The sequence below is a fragment of the Clupea harengus genome, chromosome 6 (genome assembly GCF_900700415.2).
Source record: "Clupea harengus chromosome 6, Ch_v2.0.2, whole genome shotgun sequence".
Taxonomy (NCBI): Eukaryota; Metazoa; Chordata; class Actinopteri; order Clupeiformes; family Clupeidae; genus Clupea; species Clupea harengus.
Genome location: NC_045157.1, coordinates 13694567 through 13712040, shown reverse-complemented (window position 1 = coordinate 13712040; position 17474 = coordinate 13694567). Strand labels below are relative to the sequence as shown.

General features: G+C 40.3%; 2 protein-coding genes across 3 annotated transcripts; both read right to left on the bottom strand.

Annotated features, from left to right (window-relative positions):
• Positions 1 to 5352: 5352 nt before the first annotated feature.
• LOC105892631 (high choriolytic enzyme 1-like) lies at positions 5353 to 10735 on the bottom strand. 2 transcript variants are annotated; one of them, XM_031568687.1, is made up of 10 exons: positions 10719 to 10735; positions 10252 to 10329; positions 9506 to 9509; positions 9090 to 9164; positions 8536 to 8688; positions 8110 to 8227; positions 7404 to 7582; positions 7190 to 7271; positions 6035 to 6159; positions 5353 to 5439 (listed from the first exon to the last, which is right to left on the bottom strand). In XM_031568687.1, coding segments are annotated over exons 2-10 (810 nt in total). In that variant the 5' UTR covers positions 10324 to 10329; positions 10719 to 10735; the 3' UTR covers positions 5353 to 5437. The 2 variants fall into 2 exon arrangements, with proteins under 2 accessions (XP_031424547.1, XP_031424546.1); XM_031568686.1 differs by lacking the exon at positions 5353 to 5439 and having other exon boundaries at positions 6027 to 6159.
• A 3421-nt stretch (positions 10736 to 14156) lies between these two features.
• Positions 14157 to 16864, bottom strand: LOC105892630 (high choriolytic enzyme 1-like). Its single transcript, XM_042707930.1, has 9 exons — positions 16736 to 16864; positions 16547 to 16550; positions 16320 to 16391; positions 15801 to 15953; positions 15518 to 15635; positions 15204 to 15382; positions 14911 to 14992; positions 14515 to 14639; positions 14157 to 14260 (listed from the first exon to the last, which is right to left on the bottom strand). Exons 1-9 carry the CDS (start codon positions 16862 to 16864, stop codon positions 14157 to 14159), a joined length of 966 nt encoding a protein of 321 aa, XP_042563864.1.
• Positions 16865 to 17474: the final 610 nt, after the last annotated feature.

Here is a 17474-nt window from a genome sequence, read left to right as displayed (position 1 = left end):
TATACCCGAGGGTTAATTGTTTGCTGTGTGCAACAGAGTGTCTCCACTCCTTGGCAGGAGATAGATAGAAGGGCCTGGAAAATTGGCATTGCCTTTGTAGATACTCGGGTCAAGGGTATTGATCGTCTCCTTCTGGCCGGGTACATCTGTGAAGGAGGGATTAGTCATCAGTTCACACTCAATGCTGTGGCTGCACTGTTTGAAGGGGAGTCTCTCCAGCTCAGGTAAGCTTCAAAAGGCCCTGCAGTTCTCATGAAATGACACAATTCAGAAATATCAGTGTATTACTGAAATGGTTGGCTGGGGAAATATGTATGTATGAAAGTATGTACGTACATAAAAGCTTTATAACACAACTTAACAGTGTGCAAAGGTATTGAAATTAGGAAGAAAGTCATCTACAAGTGCTCCAGACTGTCATCTGTGCATGTGTATTAATGCCAAGGTGATTAAAGCAGCACATAGGGAGATACGAGCCTGTTAGCTGATTCAACGAGAGAAAGGACAGTACAGTGTAGGTTTGTCTGATAATGTCATTGCAACACCAGTCGCACACTCTCTGTTCAAGGTGTTCTCAGGACAGACACTTGCTCAATATCACTGAGTAAATCTAAACTCGCAGCCTAATCCCTTTTAATGAAATTGCACCGGAAGATCCATCACCAGTTCAAGCTGTCTCTCTCTCTCTCTCGCTCTCTCTCTCTCTCTCTCTCTCTCTCTCTCTCTCTCTTTCTGTCTGTTTCTCCTGGTCTCTGAGAAGGAGTCTGTCTCTCTCTCTCTTGCTCTCTCTTGCTCTCTCTCTCTCTCTCTCGCTCTGTTTCTCCTGGTCTCTGAGAATGAGTCTTGCAAGTGCACTGAGCGTTTGTTTCCACACCTCCTCTGGTGTGGATCTGGTAATAGACCATCTGTCAGAGCCTGCGGCAAAAAAAAAAAGTGATAGTGCCAAGCAAGCCCCCTGAGACCCGCTCAAATCCATTCTCACCTCCCATGGCGTGTGGAGAAAATGGGATAGGAGGGGAACAGGGAGAGGTCTACCACGAGGACTTAAATAGAGTTGCGGGGATGAGATGGCGTCTCTCGCCATTCGCCGTCCGCGTGGCACACCTGTGACAAAGGGAAGCGATGGGTCGGAAGCCAAAATATTGTATTCATCCACTCTCTCATGGCAGTGGAAGTGCACATATGTCTGAGCTGTCAAGCAAGACATAACTTACCATTTTTCTGCCTGTTTTAAATCACTGCTTTAGGAATGGGTGTCCAAGGCATTGCCACAAATGTGTTCATAGGCTATTATGTGTTATACCAGTCTCACTTCAATCAGGAGATTTCTATAATATAGCAATGTGATAACACCAGTTTTGAAAATAGATTATATATGGGGAGTCATTTCAAAACATGCTAGCTGTTCTCTAGCAAAACATTTAATTTGACGTACTAGTTGAATACATTTTGCATGTCATGTCGGCCAAGTACGCTTTAGTATGTTAGTAAATAAACCTATTTATAGAACTATAAAATAGCAATTACATTGTATTGAACTTAATACATTTTTGTAATAGTACACTTCAATAGACATTAAAAGTAGATACACTTTCATGTATGAACTATATTACAGAAAGTGTATTGAAATTGAATACTGAAATAAAATTTGAAACTTACCAGCCCAATCACAAATACACTTCTTAAAAACATAAAAGTCTATTTAAAGTATATTTCAATAAGATGTATAAAAGAAGACATGCCCTTTCTTTATATTTAGCATACAAATGAGAAGTGTGCTTACTAAGTGTGCTTATTTGGTGGAAATGTAGACCTCATGCTGAACCACAGAAGTTCGTGGAAAATTGAAGTTTATGTGTCTCCATTTGAGAGTTGTCTCGTTCACCAATAGCTCATATTGTCAGTTCAAGGAGACCGCATCTTTTCTTTTCCATTTCCTCTCCATAGGCTTCCATTTGTTTCACAGTGTGGATGTCTGGTGCCGTGGAACGAATGGAAATAAGTTCTCCCATCTCCAAGAACCAGTCACAGTAGCTACCAGCAGATGTGTTTGACAGAGGCAGCACGGACTCATGTTGAACCACAAAACACACAAAGCTTAACCGTCTTCAAATTTTCAGTACATCTGACATTCTAATTGTTCTCTCTGTTCTATTTCTAGATGTGAACCCTAAGTGTTAACCTATCCTACATCCTACATCCTTTATCTTTAACATCTATCCTACATTTCATATTTTCCCATACATCCTGCATTTTGGAGTCATTGACACGAAATACCCTCCTTAGGGTGGATGCTCTAGCTGCCATGTATATGAATGCAGCTTACAGCACGTCAGGATTGGAACCGAGGGCAGACACATTTATTTGGCCTCTGTCCACCTCACAGGTACCTCTGTAATTGTGGTTTTTACTCTGTTGACCACAAGTACTGCGAATGAGGACAGTAGACAGTTATTTCATATTCAGGGAAAGTGGTGTTTGAAAAAACCATCACACAGTTGCCAGATTAGCTATAGAAATGCAATACCACAGCAGGCATATAGTCCTGTGGATTAAATATTATTGAGGGGATAATAGTCATTTTCTACACACCCATATCTTTTTGGATTTTCTGTGTTGAATGCTGTACCAATGGATTACATGTGTTGGGTTATTTTACAGGTAGATGAAAAGAGATAACACTGTGTGTGCTGAGTTCATGTTTTCTCAATCCCTTGTTTTGAAGAGGCTACAGGGAACTGCATTCCATTTCTGATAAGAGCACAATTGATTGAATGAAAAAGAGCCAGAGACAGAATCCATGTGAAGGCCATTGCTTCACAAGGTACAACATAAAATAACTCAGAGGCACTCCAGAGGATAGTTTTTACAGCATACCCTGTCTGCAGTTTCTGTGCTGTTGCTAAGAGACCAGTCATGTGGCTCACGCTAGCTATGGATACTGAAGGCATCCATACCCCTGCTGCTCACTAGAGGTGGGGGTGCAGAGCAGGATGGTGGTGTGTTTGGGGTAGGGGTATCGCTCACACACACACACACACACACACACACACACACACACACACACACACACACACACACACACACACACGTACCCACATAGACCCCCCACCCTGCACCAAAAACACACAGACACACATACACGCACAGACACACCCATGCATTCACACACCCTCACACGCACACTATGTACCCACTTAGACCCCCCACCTACCACACATACACACATACGCACATGTACCCACATAGACCTCACCCAACCCAACCCCCAACACGCACACGCACACACACACACACACACACACACACACATACACACACACAAGCACACACCTTCCAGTGAACACTGGCACCACTGACATACAGTAGCACAAAGGCTCTTACAGATGGCTCCAGCAGCAGCATAGTGTTGCACATACTGCAGTTTTATTATTGTGGCTGACACTAGCACCTGAGGTGAGCTGAAAATCTCGCCAGATGAACAGTAGATTCAGCAGAATTCAGAACGTCTGAGAACCTGTGAGCCAGGGAGTTAATATCTTTTTTTATGTTAGTTATACAGAGGAAATTATGTTAGATTCCTTGTGCTATTGGTTGGGGACTTCCCACAGTGACCAATCCTCTCACTGTCACATGGCCAGCAACCTAACCTAAACAATATAACAACTGCCCAACCATAGATCCTGGACACAGCCACAACGCGTGCCATATGTTGCACCCGGGATCCTTAAAGGCCCTCCTTCACAGTACAACATGCCCTGTCTGTAGCTCACAAGTGCTAAACACAACAACAAGACTGCCTAACCATAGAACCTGAGCAGCAGGATACAACAACAACAACAAAGCTTCTCTCATGAGCATTTCACTGGGGTTTTCAAGCGGACACCTTCCTTCATCAGTGTTTCGTTGAATTAGGCCCACAACACCTCCAGAAGGCCCAACAGTGTCTGACGTCCCAGAGCTACCCCCCTTCATGCTCATGATTTCACATATCTCAGTTTTACTTCAGGGTAATTCACGACCCCAAGTAGTCTGCAAGCGCCTCAGCCACAACCTACTGGCTCGATTTTTCAGCAGCCTCAGACAACTTCTTTAAAGCTCCTTTGAGTGACCGTCCTCAAAAACCAAAATCCAACAGAGGTGTTGGCTGATTTAGCTACAAAGCCTTAAACCTGTCTCCACTGGTCTTGTGTGTGCTTGCCAACCTCGTTGCCTTGCTTCCGCTACCGCATACTATAGCTCCTTCCTTTTAAATTCTTCATCAATTGTATCTTCAAAGGGAATCATTAACTCAATAAAGTAAACAAAGGGCTCACACTCAGAATACAACACCATGTCTGGTTTCACAGTCAGTCACAACAATTGCTCCATTTGCCAGTACTCTTTGTACATGCCTGGTATCCACTTTTCTGGGCCTCTCGCACCAAATAAAACCTACTGTCCCTGTCATCGGCTATGTCTCCACATGTAGCGATCCTCGGTCAGGCTAATTTTATATCCAGACAAAATATGTTTTAATGAGCCAACACCCAAACACAACTTCCAGCTTCTGTGTTCACCCACTTAGGTTCTGCAGAGTTGGAAGGACATCATAAATGGCTACAATAATGGATTTAAGGCGGTTTGTGTCCATAGCCCAAAGTTCTCTCCAGCTGATCTTCCTCATCTCAACACCATGCCAGTTCATCCATTGCCTTGTTTTGCTTCAGAAGCCGCTGCTGCTCGTCTAGTTTCCTCTTCTTGCTCGTGAACAAAGCTAGTTACCATCTGGCTCCTCGCTAGCAATGTTGCCTTACCCCATACTTTTCAACTGTCACCTAGCCCAAACCCTGCTCTTCCACCCTGTACCTGCCCAATGATATCCCCATGCTATAATGCGCCTGGTGCATGTTGAACCACTTCTCATGGATTCCACTTCTTCCCTGTTTTCTTCCCTGTGGCATTTGAACTCCAATGACCAATTGGTGGTGTGTTCATTCAACTACAGATAGCAAATGGTAAAACATTAACCTTGAACAAAGCATACACCCAGGTATAGTTGCTGTTCAGAGGACATTTAAAAAAAAATATTCATAGGAACTTAATTCTAATCAAATGTCCATACAAAATGATCAGGCATTACTGTAATGTTTTTACCATTTTGTTTTGCTTATTGATTACTGGGCAAAATACCTTACTGGGATTGGCTTGCTATTAAAATGTCTTTATGATACATTTCACACTGTACACTTACAGGCCCTAACATTTATTGAATCCTAACATAAAACCTCTCTAATAACGGAAGCAAAACCATTTGACATCAGGTTACACTTTCTTCTACAAAATTAGAGAAAAGATGAGCATAAGACATCATTATTGCACCAAATTATGTTTATTGATGGTAATTGACTTCAGAAGTTGGTGGAATGGATGTCAAATTTGGTCAATTTGCCTTCGTTTCTGTGGACAATAAAGGCTTGTTTAGACAAGGAGGGAAGAAAGGTCACTTGCCAAAACTAAAGCTTACCCTGAAATGGATGTTAATACTATACAATTTGTTAATGAACACGTCATTTGTAATGCTGCTGCCAGAACACATTTTTATTGAACAAAAAATGTTTACTGGTTATTAAACGTAAGGTTTCAGAAATGGGTTATGCCATATCTGTTAAAAACCTTTCAGTCATGTCTTGCACTGCTCATATTCAAACATCACTGACAGTATTTCTAAAACCTAATTTGACAACTATCAAAAACCTTCCTCATATCTACTTGACTAAGGAAGACCAACACACTCTCTTCACAACAGTTCAATTTCCTAAGAACAATGAAGCATAATCTCAAACTCCATCATGTTTACACGGTAGTCTGTTTAAACCAGCCTGAATGATTCCAATGCCATCATCTAAATAAAGATCGCTCTCTTTCAAGCTCAAGCTATCGAGGCCCAGTGCGTAACAGAACACAAAACAAACCCTACAGCGAGGAAAGTGCAGGAATAATAACACCTCCCAGGCACATTTAGATTGAGGTGTGGTGACTGAATGCTACTCACAGCACTTGTACAGCCTGTTGAGCCTGTTGATGTCGCTCTGGCTCATCTGGGTGGCCTTGCCGAGAGCGATGTTGCTGTTGGGGATTGGCACCATGGTGGGGCGGTTGTTCTTGGAGAAGGCATACCTGGAGAACATGGGGAGAACATGTAGTTCAGTTTGGAACCGCTTTGTTTACTAAAATTCTGGACTCTTTGCCCAGATAAATATGCAGTATATTTTACTGTACTAATATGTACTTTAATATCAGGAAGTACATGATTGTTTTGTGTTCTAAATATAAGTGCAAACAATCTATTTCAAATGTACTAATTACAAGAACATTTCTCCCTGAGTACTACTTCAGTGTACTTACACTAATTTGTATTAATTAGTACTAAATACTGGTAACACTTTCATTGGAAAGTCTGCCTTCAGAGACTTTACAGATGGTTTGTTGAAATTCAAGTTCAGTCTTTCTGATCACCTTAACCAAACCCAACCCTTAACCCTAACCTTAACCATAAATTGTAGGTAACAGAGTTTCAACAGATAGTTTGTTTATAATCTGAGCATCTGTAGACAGTCTGTAGAGGACCATCCACATAAAGAGTGACCCTAACCTTTTACCTGATATTTAGTGTATTCGGATCAAGTATACTACCCCAGAAATATAATTGTATTAATGCAGCGCTTCATAATGTGATTTGAATGCTTTAAATGTAAGTCCAATATTCACAGCACTTTGCTGCACTTGTCTGTGCTACACTTTAATATAGTGTATCTAAAAATTGTGGTTACTGTGAAAATACAGCAAGAATCTGTTGAATCTAATAAAAGAACACTTTCAAGCACATACTAAATGGTTTGAGGTATGGGAAAACTGGGGACAATTGTATCGTAATTTTTTTTTTTTTACTGGGGTGAAACTATGTATTACTCTGCATCACTAAAAACTGCTTTAAAGGCTATGATCAAAATTGTTCTCACATGACTATACAATCTTCAATGGTTCTTCTGGTAGGCTACTCTAGAAAAGCGAATGTACTGGAGACCCATACATAAGTTACACAGTTTTTAGTACTATATACACCTGACTACATACATGAAGAGGGATGAGATTCATCCCATTTAAAACACATAATCTAATTGTTTGTTTTGAATTTGATGCCACTAACCTCTCGTACTGCATGACAGAGTTGTAGTCATAGGAAGTTCCCTGGTTGAGGGTGTTGATCTTGTTGAAGTTGTACTTCATATCTATAGGAATCACATGCAAGAATAGTTTGTGTTATAAATACACGCTGTCTCTCCTGAAAGAAGATATTTGAATATGAATCGGAGCATTATCTCTGAGAAAACTACTAGTAGGAGTGATTGTTACTGTCTCACCATCAATGATGTTCTCATAGTAGACACGGATGTGGTTGTCACGGTCGTTGCGGGTCTGCTCGTGGTTGAAGCCCAGAGCATGGAGCAGCTCGTGCTGGACGGTGCTGTGGTACAGGCAGCCGGAGCGGCTCAGAGACACGGTCTGAGCGTTACCAGTACGACCAACGTAGGAGTAACATCTGGAGGACGGAGGTCAAAAACAATAACAGGGTCACTATCACAGTAAACGAGCCTTACAGACCTCAGAGGCTTATACAGACAGCTTTGTAGGCATAGTAATAATAATACATAATAATAATAATGGATTTTATTTATATAGCACACTTGAAAATACAATGAAATCTCAAGGTGCTTTACAGGGTAAAACAATCAATCACCAAAATAAAAAATAATAATAAAAAACGCTAGTCAGAGAAGATAGTGATATATAGCCATATCAGCCCATAGAAAGACGTAAAAGATACGGACGGACCCTCACTTTCTCGTATCTGATAAATCTCTGTTGTTAGACACTTACACTCTTGGTTTATGTAATACCAAATGAAATAATACTAAGATCAGGTCATACTTCTCCACTTCTGATCAGATTTGGAATGCAACACATAGTGTTGATAGGATCAATTCCAGGAGCTGCTTTACACAGGTGTAATTGACAGTAGACTACTCTACTGTTGAGCATGATCTGAATGGTGTGGGGGTAGCTCACCCGCTGCGAGACTCGATGCTGATGTAGTCCCTCTCGTTGGAGCGGCGCTTGAAGCGGATGCAGGAAGAGGAGGCGAAGGAGTCCAGACCACGCTGAATGATGGACAGCTCGCGGGAGGCTGTTGGGAGTGAAAAATTAAACATCGCCTTATTTGGCAAGTCTCCTTAGAGAGTGACAGGGTAGCAACACATCAGAGTAACTGTGAAGATGAACCATGTGGGGGGAAAAACCTCATCATCACATTGTGATAATGTTGTCATTCACTGTCACTAGCGGTATTTATGAAGATTTCTGTCGCAAACAAACAAAAAAACAGTGATACAGCACAGAGGTTGCTGGAACAGACCAGAATATCCTTCTCACTGAGAATGCAGTTAGTATGAATTGTCAACTTTTTCACTGTTTTATTTAGCAAACTGGACTCACAGTAGTGGTTGGCAATGACGTAGGGCACGTAGACCTTGCCGTCATTGTACTTTCCCCACATGCAACCGCGGGAAGTGCAAGGGTCGGCGTTCCTCTCAGACTCGTCGTAAAGGGCGATGTCTCCCATCAGCTTGGGCTCATCAAAGTCAGGAGCTGGAGGAGGGAATTGGAGAGACCATTATTATAGACCGGATCCAACAGCATCCTAACCCTTACAAAACAGTTTACGTGAAAAAACCACACAATTATTACAATAGATAAAATGTCTGTGTGAAAATGTGGAAAAGTAGCCTACAATATCATTCACATCTGTTAATGTATAGGGCCTACTGCTGTTTTTCTTCTGTAGGCATATGTACATAATATAACTAATTAATTTACCATTCAAGCACATAACAAATAATAGTTTTATTACTGTAATCTGCAATCAGAACATATACAAGACAACAATTAAGCCAATAAGGAATAATATATCTGTATTAGTACATCATAATAATTTATATATATATAGTTTTAGCATCAGGTGATATGATATAATGGCGGGGTGCCCATACTCAGGTCCCTGTTGGCCCTGTCCAGCAGCTCAGAGACAGACAGCTCGGCAGTGGTGTCCTCCTCTACAGCATTCTCTATTGGGAGCAGCACAGACATCACACACACACACACACACACACACACACACACACACACACACACACACACACACACACACACACACACACACACACACACACACACACACACACACACACACACACAGACATCACACACAGACATCACACATCATCAGCTGCAGGCACTTTGGGTCATTTCAATGACAGGGATAGTTCATTTAATTATGAAGAAGGAATTCAGTTATGAAGCACATGTCAAAGATACTCTTTTAATTAAGGTGGTATCTTTTTTTTTAGGAATTCACTCATTACCGAAGCTTGACTACAATAAATTGATAGATAGTTTTTTTTCTCACCTGTCTGAGAGAGGTAGCAGGATTCATATGGTATTGTTGAGAAAAGAAAGAATGAGATGAGAGGTTAGAACACATTCATTTTGTAATAATTTCAGATGAAATCAGTCTTGCATCACATAATATATATACATATATATATATAGTATAGCATATAAATTCAGGGATGCAGGAATCATTGTTACGTAAGAGTAGGGAATGAAATATTACATATTTACAAGTTTGTTGAGAAAAGTGTTCTGAAATAGTCGTCAAGTGTGAGAGCATGAACAGGTGAAAAGTGTTCTGTAATATTTGTCAAGTGTGAGAGCACGCACAGGTGAAAAGAACAATGGAACCAACAAGCTTGTACCGATTAATCTGTCAGAAGTGATTTAGAGTTAGAGTTATTGCTATGCTAGGAGTGCTGATGTGCAAAATGTGAGTTCTTACAATATATTTCTGTTTGTTGATTACTTCTATCACATCAAAACCTGCTTAAATTCTGCAGTTAGAAACTAAATTGATTGTGGGCAAAGTGGAATATACATTACACCCATTTTATGCATAGTTTCGTATTGTAGATTTCCTGCTAGATTTAGATTACAGTTTGGCCCGTGACATAAATTGAATTGGACATATGTGCCCTGAGAGAATAGAAAGGCTTGTCAGTGACAGATAGAGAGTGACTTTGGAGTAAGACCTCGACGACGTAAGGTCAGGTTGCATGTGTAGAATTAAAGACGTCCATATGGGACAACGATCCTCACCTCCACCTCCTCAGCCCAGGCAGACACCAGCAGCAGGGCCAGCAGACCCACAGCGAACTTGAACACAGCCATGACAGACTGTGTACAGAATTGAAAACAAACATGAGTATACAACACAGTTAAGCATTGCATGTTAGTGGTAGTTGTTTTGGGTGGAGAATGGTAGCTTTTATTTTTACAGTTATCCTTTTCGTAGTGATCGTGTTACTCTCTACCTATGAGATATTAGGATTACAATAAATGATGATTGTTAGGCGTATTTACACTTTTACCAGCACCATGAATGTACGTGAGTCCCATGCTATGTTGAGTTTAGTTGTCAAATAAAAAAATGTGTACCAGCTTGCATTCATTGTATGTTTTCATACAAGATGCCACGAAGCCTCTAATTAAAAGACTAAAACAGAAAGAATGAAAGAAAACACTTGTATGCATTAGATTTTTGTCCTTTCACACAAGTGACTTACCTTTGAAGTGTCAGAAAGGCATTGACTGCTGGACCATGCCAGGACTGCAACGTTTTATACCTGTTCCCTCGCACACGTGCTGATAATGCATCCCAAATATGGCCAAACGGACTCAAACCATGTGCTTGCTTGGGCACTTTTTATCTGAGCAAACAGTAACTCCTGCTTTCATGCTAATTCTTGCAGAGACATGGGAACATATAGGAAATTATAACATGTTCTGGCGGTTTTATCATATATCAATATGTGCACAGCCTTGGCAAGGAACATTCAGGTGTTCCTTTCCCAAATTACTTGGCACCATGTTGACTGGTGACATGGATATATCTGAGCTTTTGTTGTGTCATTGCAAATACCATTTCAATACAGCTACAAGTAAACCAATACCTAGCCTCAGTTATTAGTCCCTCAGTATTGCATTAAATTGTACAATATGTGGTCAACATTCTTTGATTTAATTTAAGCATTTTTTAATAATATATTTATATTTCATTCTTTAATGTTTTATATTTGATTAAATCAGTAAAAAAATGGTTTGGTTCACCTGTTGACATCAAGTTTCATAATGTAATGTAATAATGTTTGTCTTGTCATAGAAATGTAATTTTATCTGAGAAAAGAGTCCCAGAAGATTTAAGTGTTGAGGTAGAGGATTTATTTCAACAGTAGGCCAAGAGTATACACGAAGTGGATGTTTTTAAACATGTGAAAGAACTATTAATTTCAGTCTATTGTGAAGTTTTGATGATGAAGTTCAGTCAATTCACAGCCACTTCAAGATGTGCAACAGAAGCTTTATCAAAAAATGCCACTTATATCTCTAACTGACACTGAGAACTAGGTGATGTAAACTTCTAACTATTCTTTCTGAGCTGGAATGATTGCTAATGATGGCAGTAACCCCCACAGACCGCAAAGACTGATTGAATAAAAGCCTGGATGAACTCTCAATTTCAACAATTTGGGTTAAATTGCTATGAAACAAGTGGCCATATACTTCTATATCTTAGTGTGTATCAGGGAGCAACTCGAGTCTCCAAAAATGAATGCTTGCCAAGAATGATAAAAACAAGCCATGAATTTAATATTTTTCCATGAGATGTTACCATGGTTAATTTTTCGCTCCTCCCCTGTGAGCTCTGCAGCAGCTGCAGGCCTCATCTCACTTGCTGTTTGATCGTTTTTTTCTCCTTAAACTAGGACTCTTTAATTAAGGGCAGGAGGATGGTTGTGGTGAAATGGGGGGTGCCAAAAGATGTACAGCGTCACAGACAAAGGGATATACGCCTGAAGAATGAAGGTCTGATAATAACACATGATTTATGTGTTAATAACAAATGATTGATGAAGATCTTAAAGTTTTTTTTGTGTGAATCTACTCCTTACTACATGGGCTCCATCATACGTTGGTCGGTGCATATCTTATTCTACGCATCTAACTCTACGCATCTTACTCTACACATCTAACTCTACACATCTTACTCTACACATCTTACTCTACACATCTTACTCTACGCATCTTACTCTACACATCTAACTCTACGCATCTTACTCTACACATCTTACTCTACACGTCTTACTCTACACATCTAACTCTACACATCTTACTCTACACATCTTACTCTACACATCTAACTCTACGCATCTTACTCTACATCTTACTCTACACATCTTACTTTACACATCTTACTCTACACGTCTTACTCTACACATCTAACTCTACGCATCTTACTCTACACATCTTAATCTACACATCTTACTCTATGCATCTTACTCTACACATCTTAATCTACACATCTTACTCTACGCATCTTACTCTCTCATCTGACAGTTAAGGTCCAACAAGGAAAGAACTATTTCAGCCCCATGACTGGACTGTTGGATATTACAATCCATGTTCAAACTCAGTGCCCATCATAAGTTGGTGGATATTAAAATCCATGTTCACACCCATCAGCTATTGGATATTACAATCCATGTTCTGCAAAAGCGCTGGTGCTGTGGAGGGTAGAGGTTTTCTTCTAGATATAGGAATATTACTGTGTACATAACATTGGTGTCATCCTATGGGAGTGATTTTCAGTGTTACATCAATATTTGGAGTACGGTTGGAAAATCATAGCAGTTACTGTATCTACTGAATTCAGTTAAACAATGATTTCATGATCCCAGGATAGATGTTATGATTAAGTGCAGTAAATGGAGTGCATTTATATAACGCTTTGCAGATGAATGCCTCAGACATCTATCCATTCATACACCAGATGGCAGAAGCTTCTATTTTCTATCTAAGTTGCCAACCAGCACAGTGTTTGGGGGTTCAGTGTCATACTCAAGGACATTTCGACACTTGGTGAGTCGGGATCGAACTAGCAACCTTCCAAGTGCTAAACGACTCCTCTACCTCCTGAACCAATATCGCCCCCAAGTACCAGGCAAATGCTGTGTCATACGTCACGAGAAAAATTACTCTTTTGTTTTCCAGAAAAAGATGTCCAGAGCAGAGAAACATGTGTGCGCAGGGTGTGATCGGAGAGTTATGGTTGTTGTTGATTAATGACATGGCATCGTCCTGGACACTTCTAAATATATCCCTGCACGTGGTTATGATAATTAATTCCAGCGAGGATAGGTGTGCTGCCTCCCTCCCACAATCAGTGTAATCAAGAACATGCAGAGAGATCCACAAAGGAGATGCATTTTATTCTCTGCCTAAAACGCGAACCATAATAACATGTCGAATGTAATTTACTGATCCACATGTTGGTGGTTTATTATAAACAGTTCATTAGCAAAGTATAACAGGATTCATCATGATTATTGTATTCCTGAGAGATTTAATGTTCCCAACCCTAGAAGCTGCTGTTGATGCACCGATGCATTAAAAACTCATGTCTTTTTATATTTATAGCAACGCTGTTTCTTATGTTTGCGTGTTGAATATGCTTTTATTTACCCACCAAACAGTTCTGTGTTGAGTAAAGTTTTTTGTAGGCCATTGGTGGCCTCCAGCTTCTGCCACATTCAAAACTTTGGTCGACTGGTCAATTCAAAGCAGTTTGTGCAGTACAGTATTGTTTGTGCAACTATTTTTTGAAAACCAGAGAATAAGGAAATTTAATTCCATGTGTAATGAAAATACAAAGGGGATATAGCACTTTTTTTGTTAGATTCTCTGGTGTGCACATTTTGTGACACAAAATATTCAGAGTACCCCGGGTGAAATGTGCCATTTCTGTTCATAAATACTTTATGTTCTTCTTTTGTTAGAAGACCTTTGTTCATTGTACAATCACAAGAAAAAAAATATCAACACACCAAAGCCTTCATTTTGCACTTTTATTGAGTGAATGCATTTTGACCTGCTGAGCAACAAAGGATTGCTATCAAATCAGATGATATTAAAGTTCCATCGAATTAAACGTCTGGAGTTCTCCCTCAGGCAGCCTGGCTGTTGTCCTGATCAATGCCTGCGAGCTTCTGTTCGGATAAGAAAAACACAGAGTGGGTTTTAGGAGGACACCCCATCCCAAGACAGTCCACTGCACAGTAATACATGTAATTATATTTACACAGTTTTTAGTTTAAAACCTTCAGTCCAGCCTAGATGATTCCAATGCCATCATCAACATAAAGATAGCTTTCTTTCAAGCTCAAGCTATCGGGTCCCAGTGCGTATCAGAAAACAAAACAAACCCTACAGCAAGGAAAGTGCAGGAATAACAGGCCCATCTAGATTGAGGTGTGCAGGAATAACAGGCCCATCTAGATTGAGGTGTGCAGGAATGATACTCACAGCACTTGTACAGCCTGTTGAGCCTGTTGACGTCATTCTGGCTCATCTGGGTGGCCTTGCCAATCTCAACATTGCTGTTAGGGATGGGCACCATTGTAGGGCGGTTGTTCTTGGAGAATGCATACCTGGAGGCAACACGTGTGTGTTCAGTGAACTGTTGCACATTAAACTCCTGTTTTTCTCCTTAAAGGAAGTTCGCAGATGGGTGGATGATTGGTTGGTAGACTGATTTAGTAAATGAGTCAGGTAGTAGATAAGTAAGTCAATTAATGAATTACTGTCTGACTGGATGGATGGATGAATGACTGAATTAAATAATGAATGGGTTGCTCAATCAATTCATGAATCAGTGAAGATTATTTGGGAGAGTAGATCAGCATGCATTGTGTTACTGACTTGTGGTACTGCATGACGGAGTTGTAATCATAGGAAGTTCCCTGGTTGAGGGTGTTGATCTTGTTGAAGTTGTGCTTCATGTCTGTGTGAAAGAAACAGTTTTTACTTCTACATGTAATCTCTGCTGTTGACAATTCTTTTGAAAAAGTCTCTGCCTACTATACGAATATATGATGATCTTATACACTATATGGGAATCTCCAAGTTCATGTTACAAGTAATACCCACATTACAAATACTAAAACGGAGGGGAAAATAATGTTTTTGATCATTAGTTTAGATCCTTATCCTACCGGTAATGATGTTCTCCCAGACCACACGGATGTAGTTGTCACGGTCGTTGCGGGTCTGCTCGTGGTTGAAGCCCAGAGCGTGGAGCAGCTCGTGCTGGACGGTGTTGTGGTACAAGCAGCCGGAACGGCTCAGAGACACGGTCTGAGCGTTACCAGTACGACCAACGTAGGAGTAACATCTAGGGGTGTGGGATGGAAAAGGCATGTTAAGTTAACAAAAGGTTGAGAAATGTACATTACATTGGCAGTTAAAGATGAACAGCCATTCAGGAACATTATGTGTAATGCCTGGAGTTGTGATTTTTGGTTTATACCCGTTACGAGACTCAATGCTGAGGTAGTCCCTCTCGTTGGAGCGGCGCTTGAAGCGGATGCAGGACATGGAGGAGAAGGAGTCAAGACCACGCTGAATGATAGACAGCTCGCGGGAAGCTGTCGAAGCAGTAAAAAAAACACTTAAATAATCACCGGCGGAAAGACTGTGTGAGTAGGTTTAGTTGTGACCAGTAAACTAGCCAACATGAAAGAAAAAAAGCAGTTAGTATGAATTGTATGGACTGTCAACTTTTGCTGCTTCATTGAGCAAACTGTACTCACAGTAGTGGTTGGCAATGACGTAGGGCACGTAGACTTTGCCGTCATTGTACTTGCCCCACATGCAACCGCGGGAAGTGCAGGGGTCGGCGTTCCTCTCATCAGGAGAGTTGATAGCGATGTCTCCCATCAGCTCGGGCTCATCAAAGTCAGGAGCTGGAGGAGGGAGACAGCAGAGAGCACTGCGGTTACAACTGATCAATATTGTCCGGCTTAAGAATAAAAATAAATCTTCGATACATGTTCTATTGCCATACACCTGTTCTCTAAGTGCTGCAGAATGGCCTAATCGTTGGTGTAACAGTACGGTTAAAATAAGCAAATGAGCTAAAGTTACATCTTAGGAAAAACCTTGAGATACATTCACCCCATTGTTTATTTTCTACTAGAGCAATAACCCTAACACCAAGTTATTTCTTCATTACATGAGAAGATGTTTACATTTACAATGTTGTTTTGCAATAGTTAATCAATAATTAATTAAATAGGACAGCTGATTTATGAAAGTGGAGGTGGACATACTGCGGTCCCTGTTGGCTCTCTCCAGCAGCTCAGACACAGACAGCTCAGCATTGGTGTCCTCCACAATCTCATCTGGGAGGAAGAGAACAGTGACTTATACAATTATAAAATTATAGAATTATAAAACTACCTTCGAACATCACATAAACTCTGATATATAAATATATATATACTGTATATATGCATTCATGCAGTGTTCAGCTGTATTATGAAATTGGGGTTTTTACCTGTCTAAAGGAGAAGAATGCAGGTGGAACGTGTAAACAGAGAGAGAGCGAGAATAGATTAAACCATTTGACCATAAACCATATGTTTTATTTGATGTCCTAAAATGCATTTTGCTGATGTGAGATCTAGCAAAGTCTTTGAATTCATCTCAATACTGATTTGACAAAGCTGGATATTTAATGTGTTGCCATGAATCTATGAAGGAGAAGACAGGTTGCATGTGTTATACTGTGAAACTGCCTCACCTCCACCTCCTCAGCCCAGGCAGACACCAGCAGCAGGGCCAGCAGACCCACAGCGAACTTGAACACAGCCATGACAGACAATCACCTGGGGGAAAACATCACCCAATAAACATGTTTGTTAAGTATTAGTATTGCATAGACAATGAATACGATAGCAAGAAAACATATGCATACGACAGACACTGTAAGTGGAATACACTTTACCGTAATGCCTCACGAGTGGATGAGTGAAGTTGTTAGAAGGTGCTTATATAGGTCTCAAAGCTGCTTCAACTGTGATAAAGGCTACCAAATATAGTCAAAGGGAAAACACGTGAATCCATGGAAATGCATATGTGCACTTTACGTATCTATGTCAATAGGTATTTTATCATGCAACCTTGACATATGGAGATTGGGTATTTGTCCTCTGTGGGTTAATCATGGATTTGGTAATCATCAGAAAATATGAAGTTTTCTGGTAATGCATGTCACATATGTTAAAAGACGAGTAGGATTCAGGATTTAAGCGCATGGTTCTGTGAAGTTCTTCTATTGTAGGTTTTGTTGCCTTTTTCTATTTGAATACTTTTGTAAAATTGTATTGTATGAAATTGTATGACTACAATTATTGGCATAATTATGTTATTATTATAGTCATTAAGTTTTGGAGAGTTCCTGTCACTAATTCAGATATTTTTGT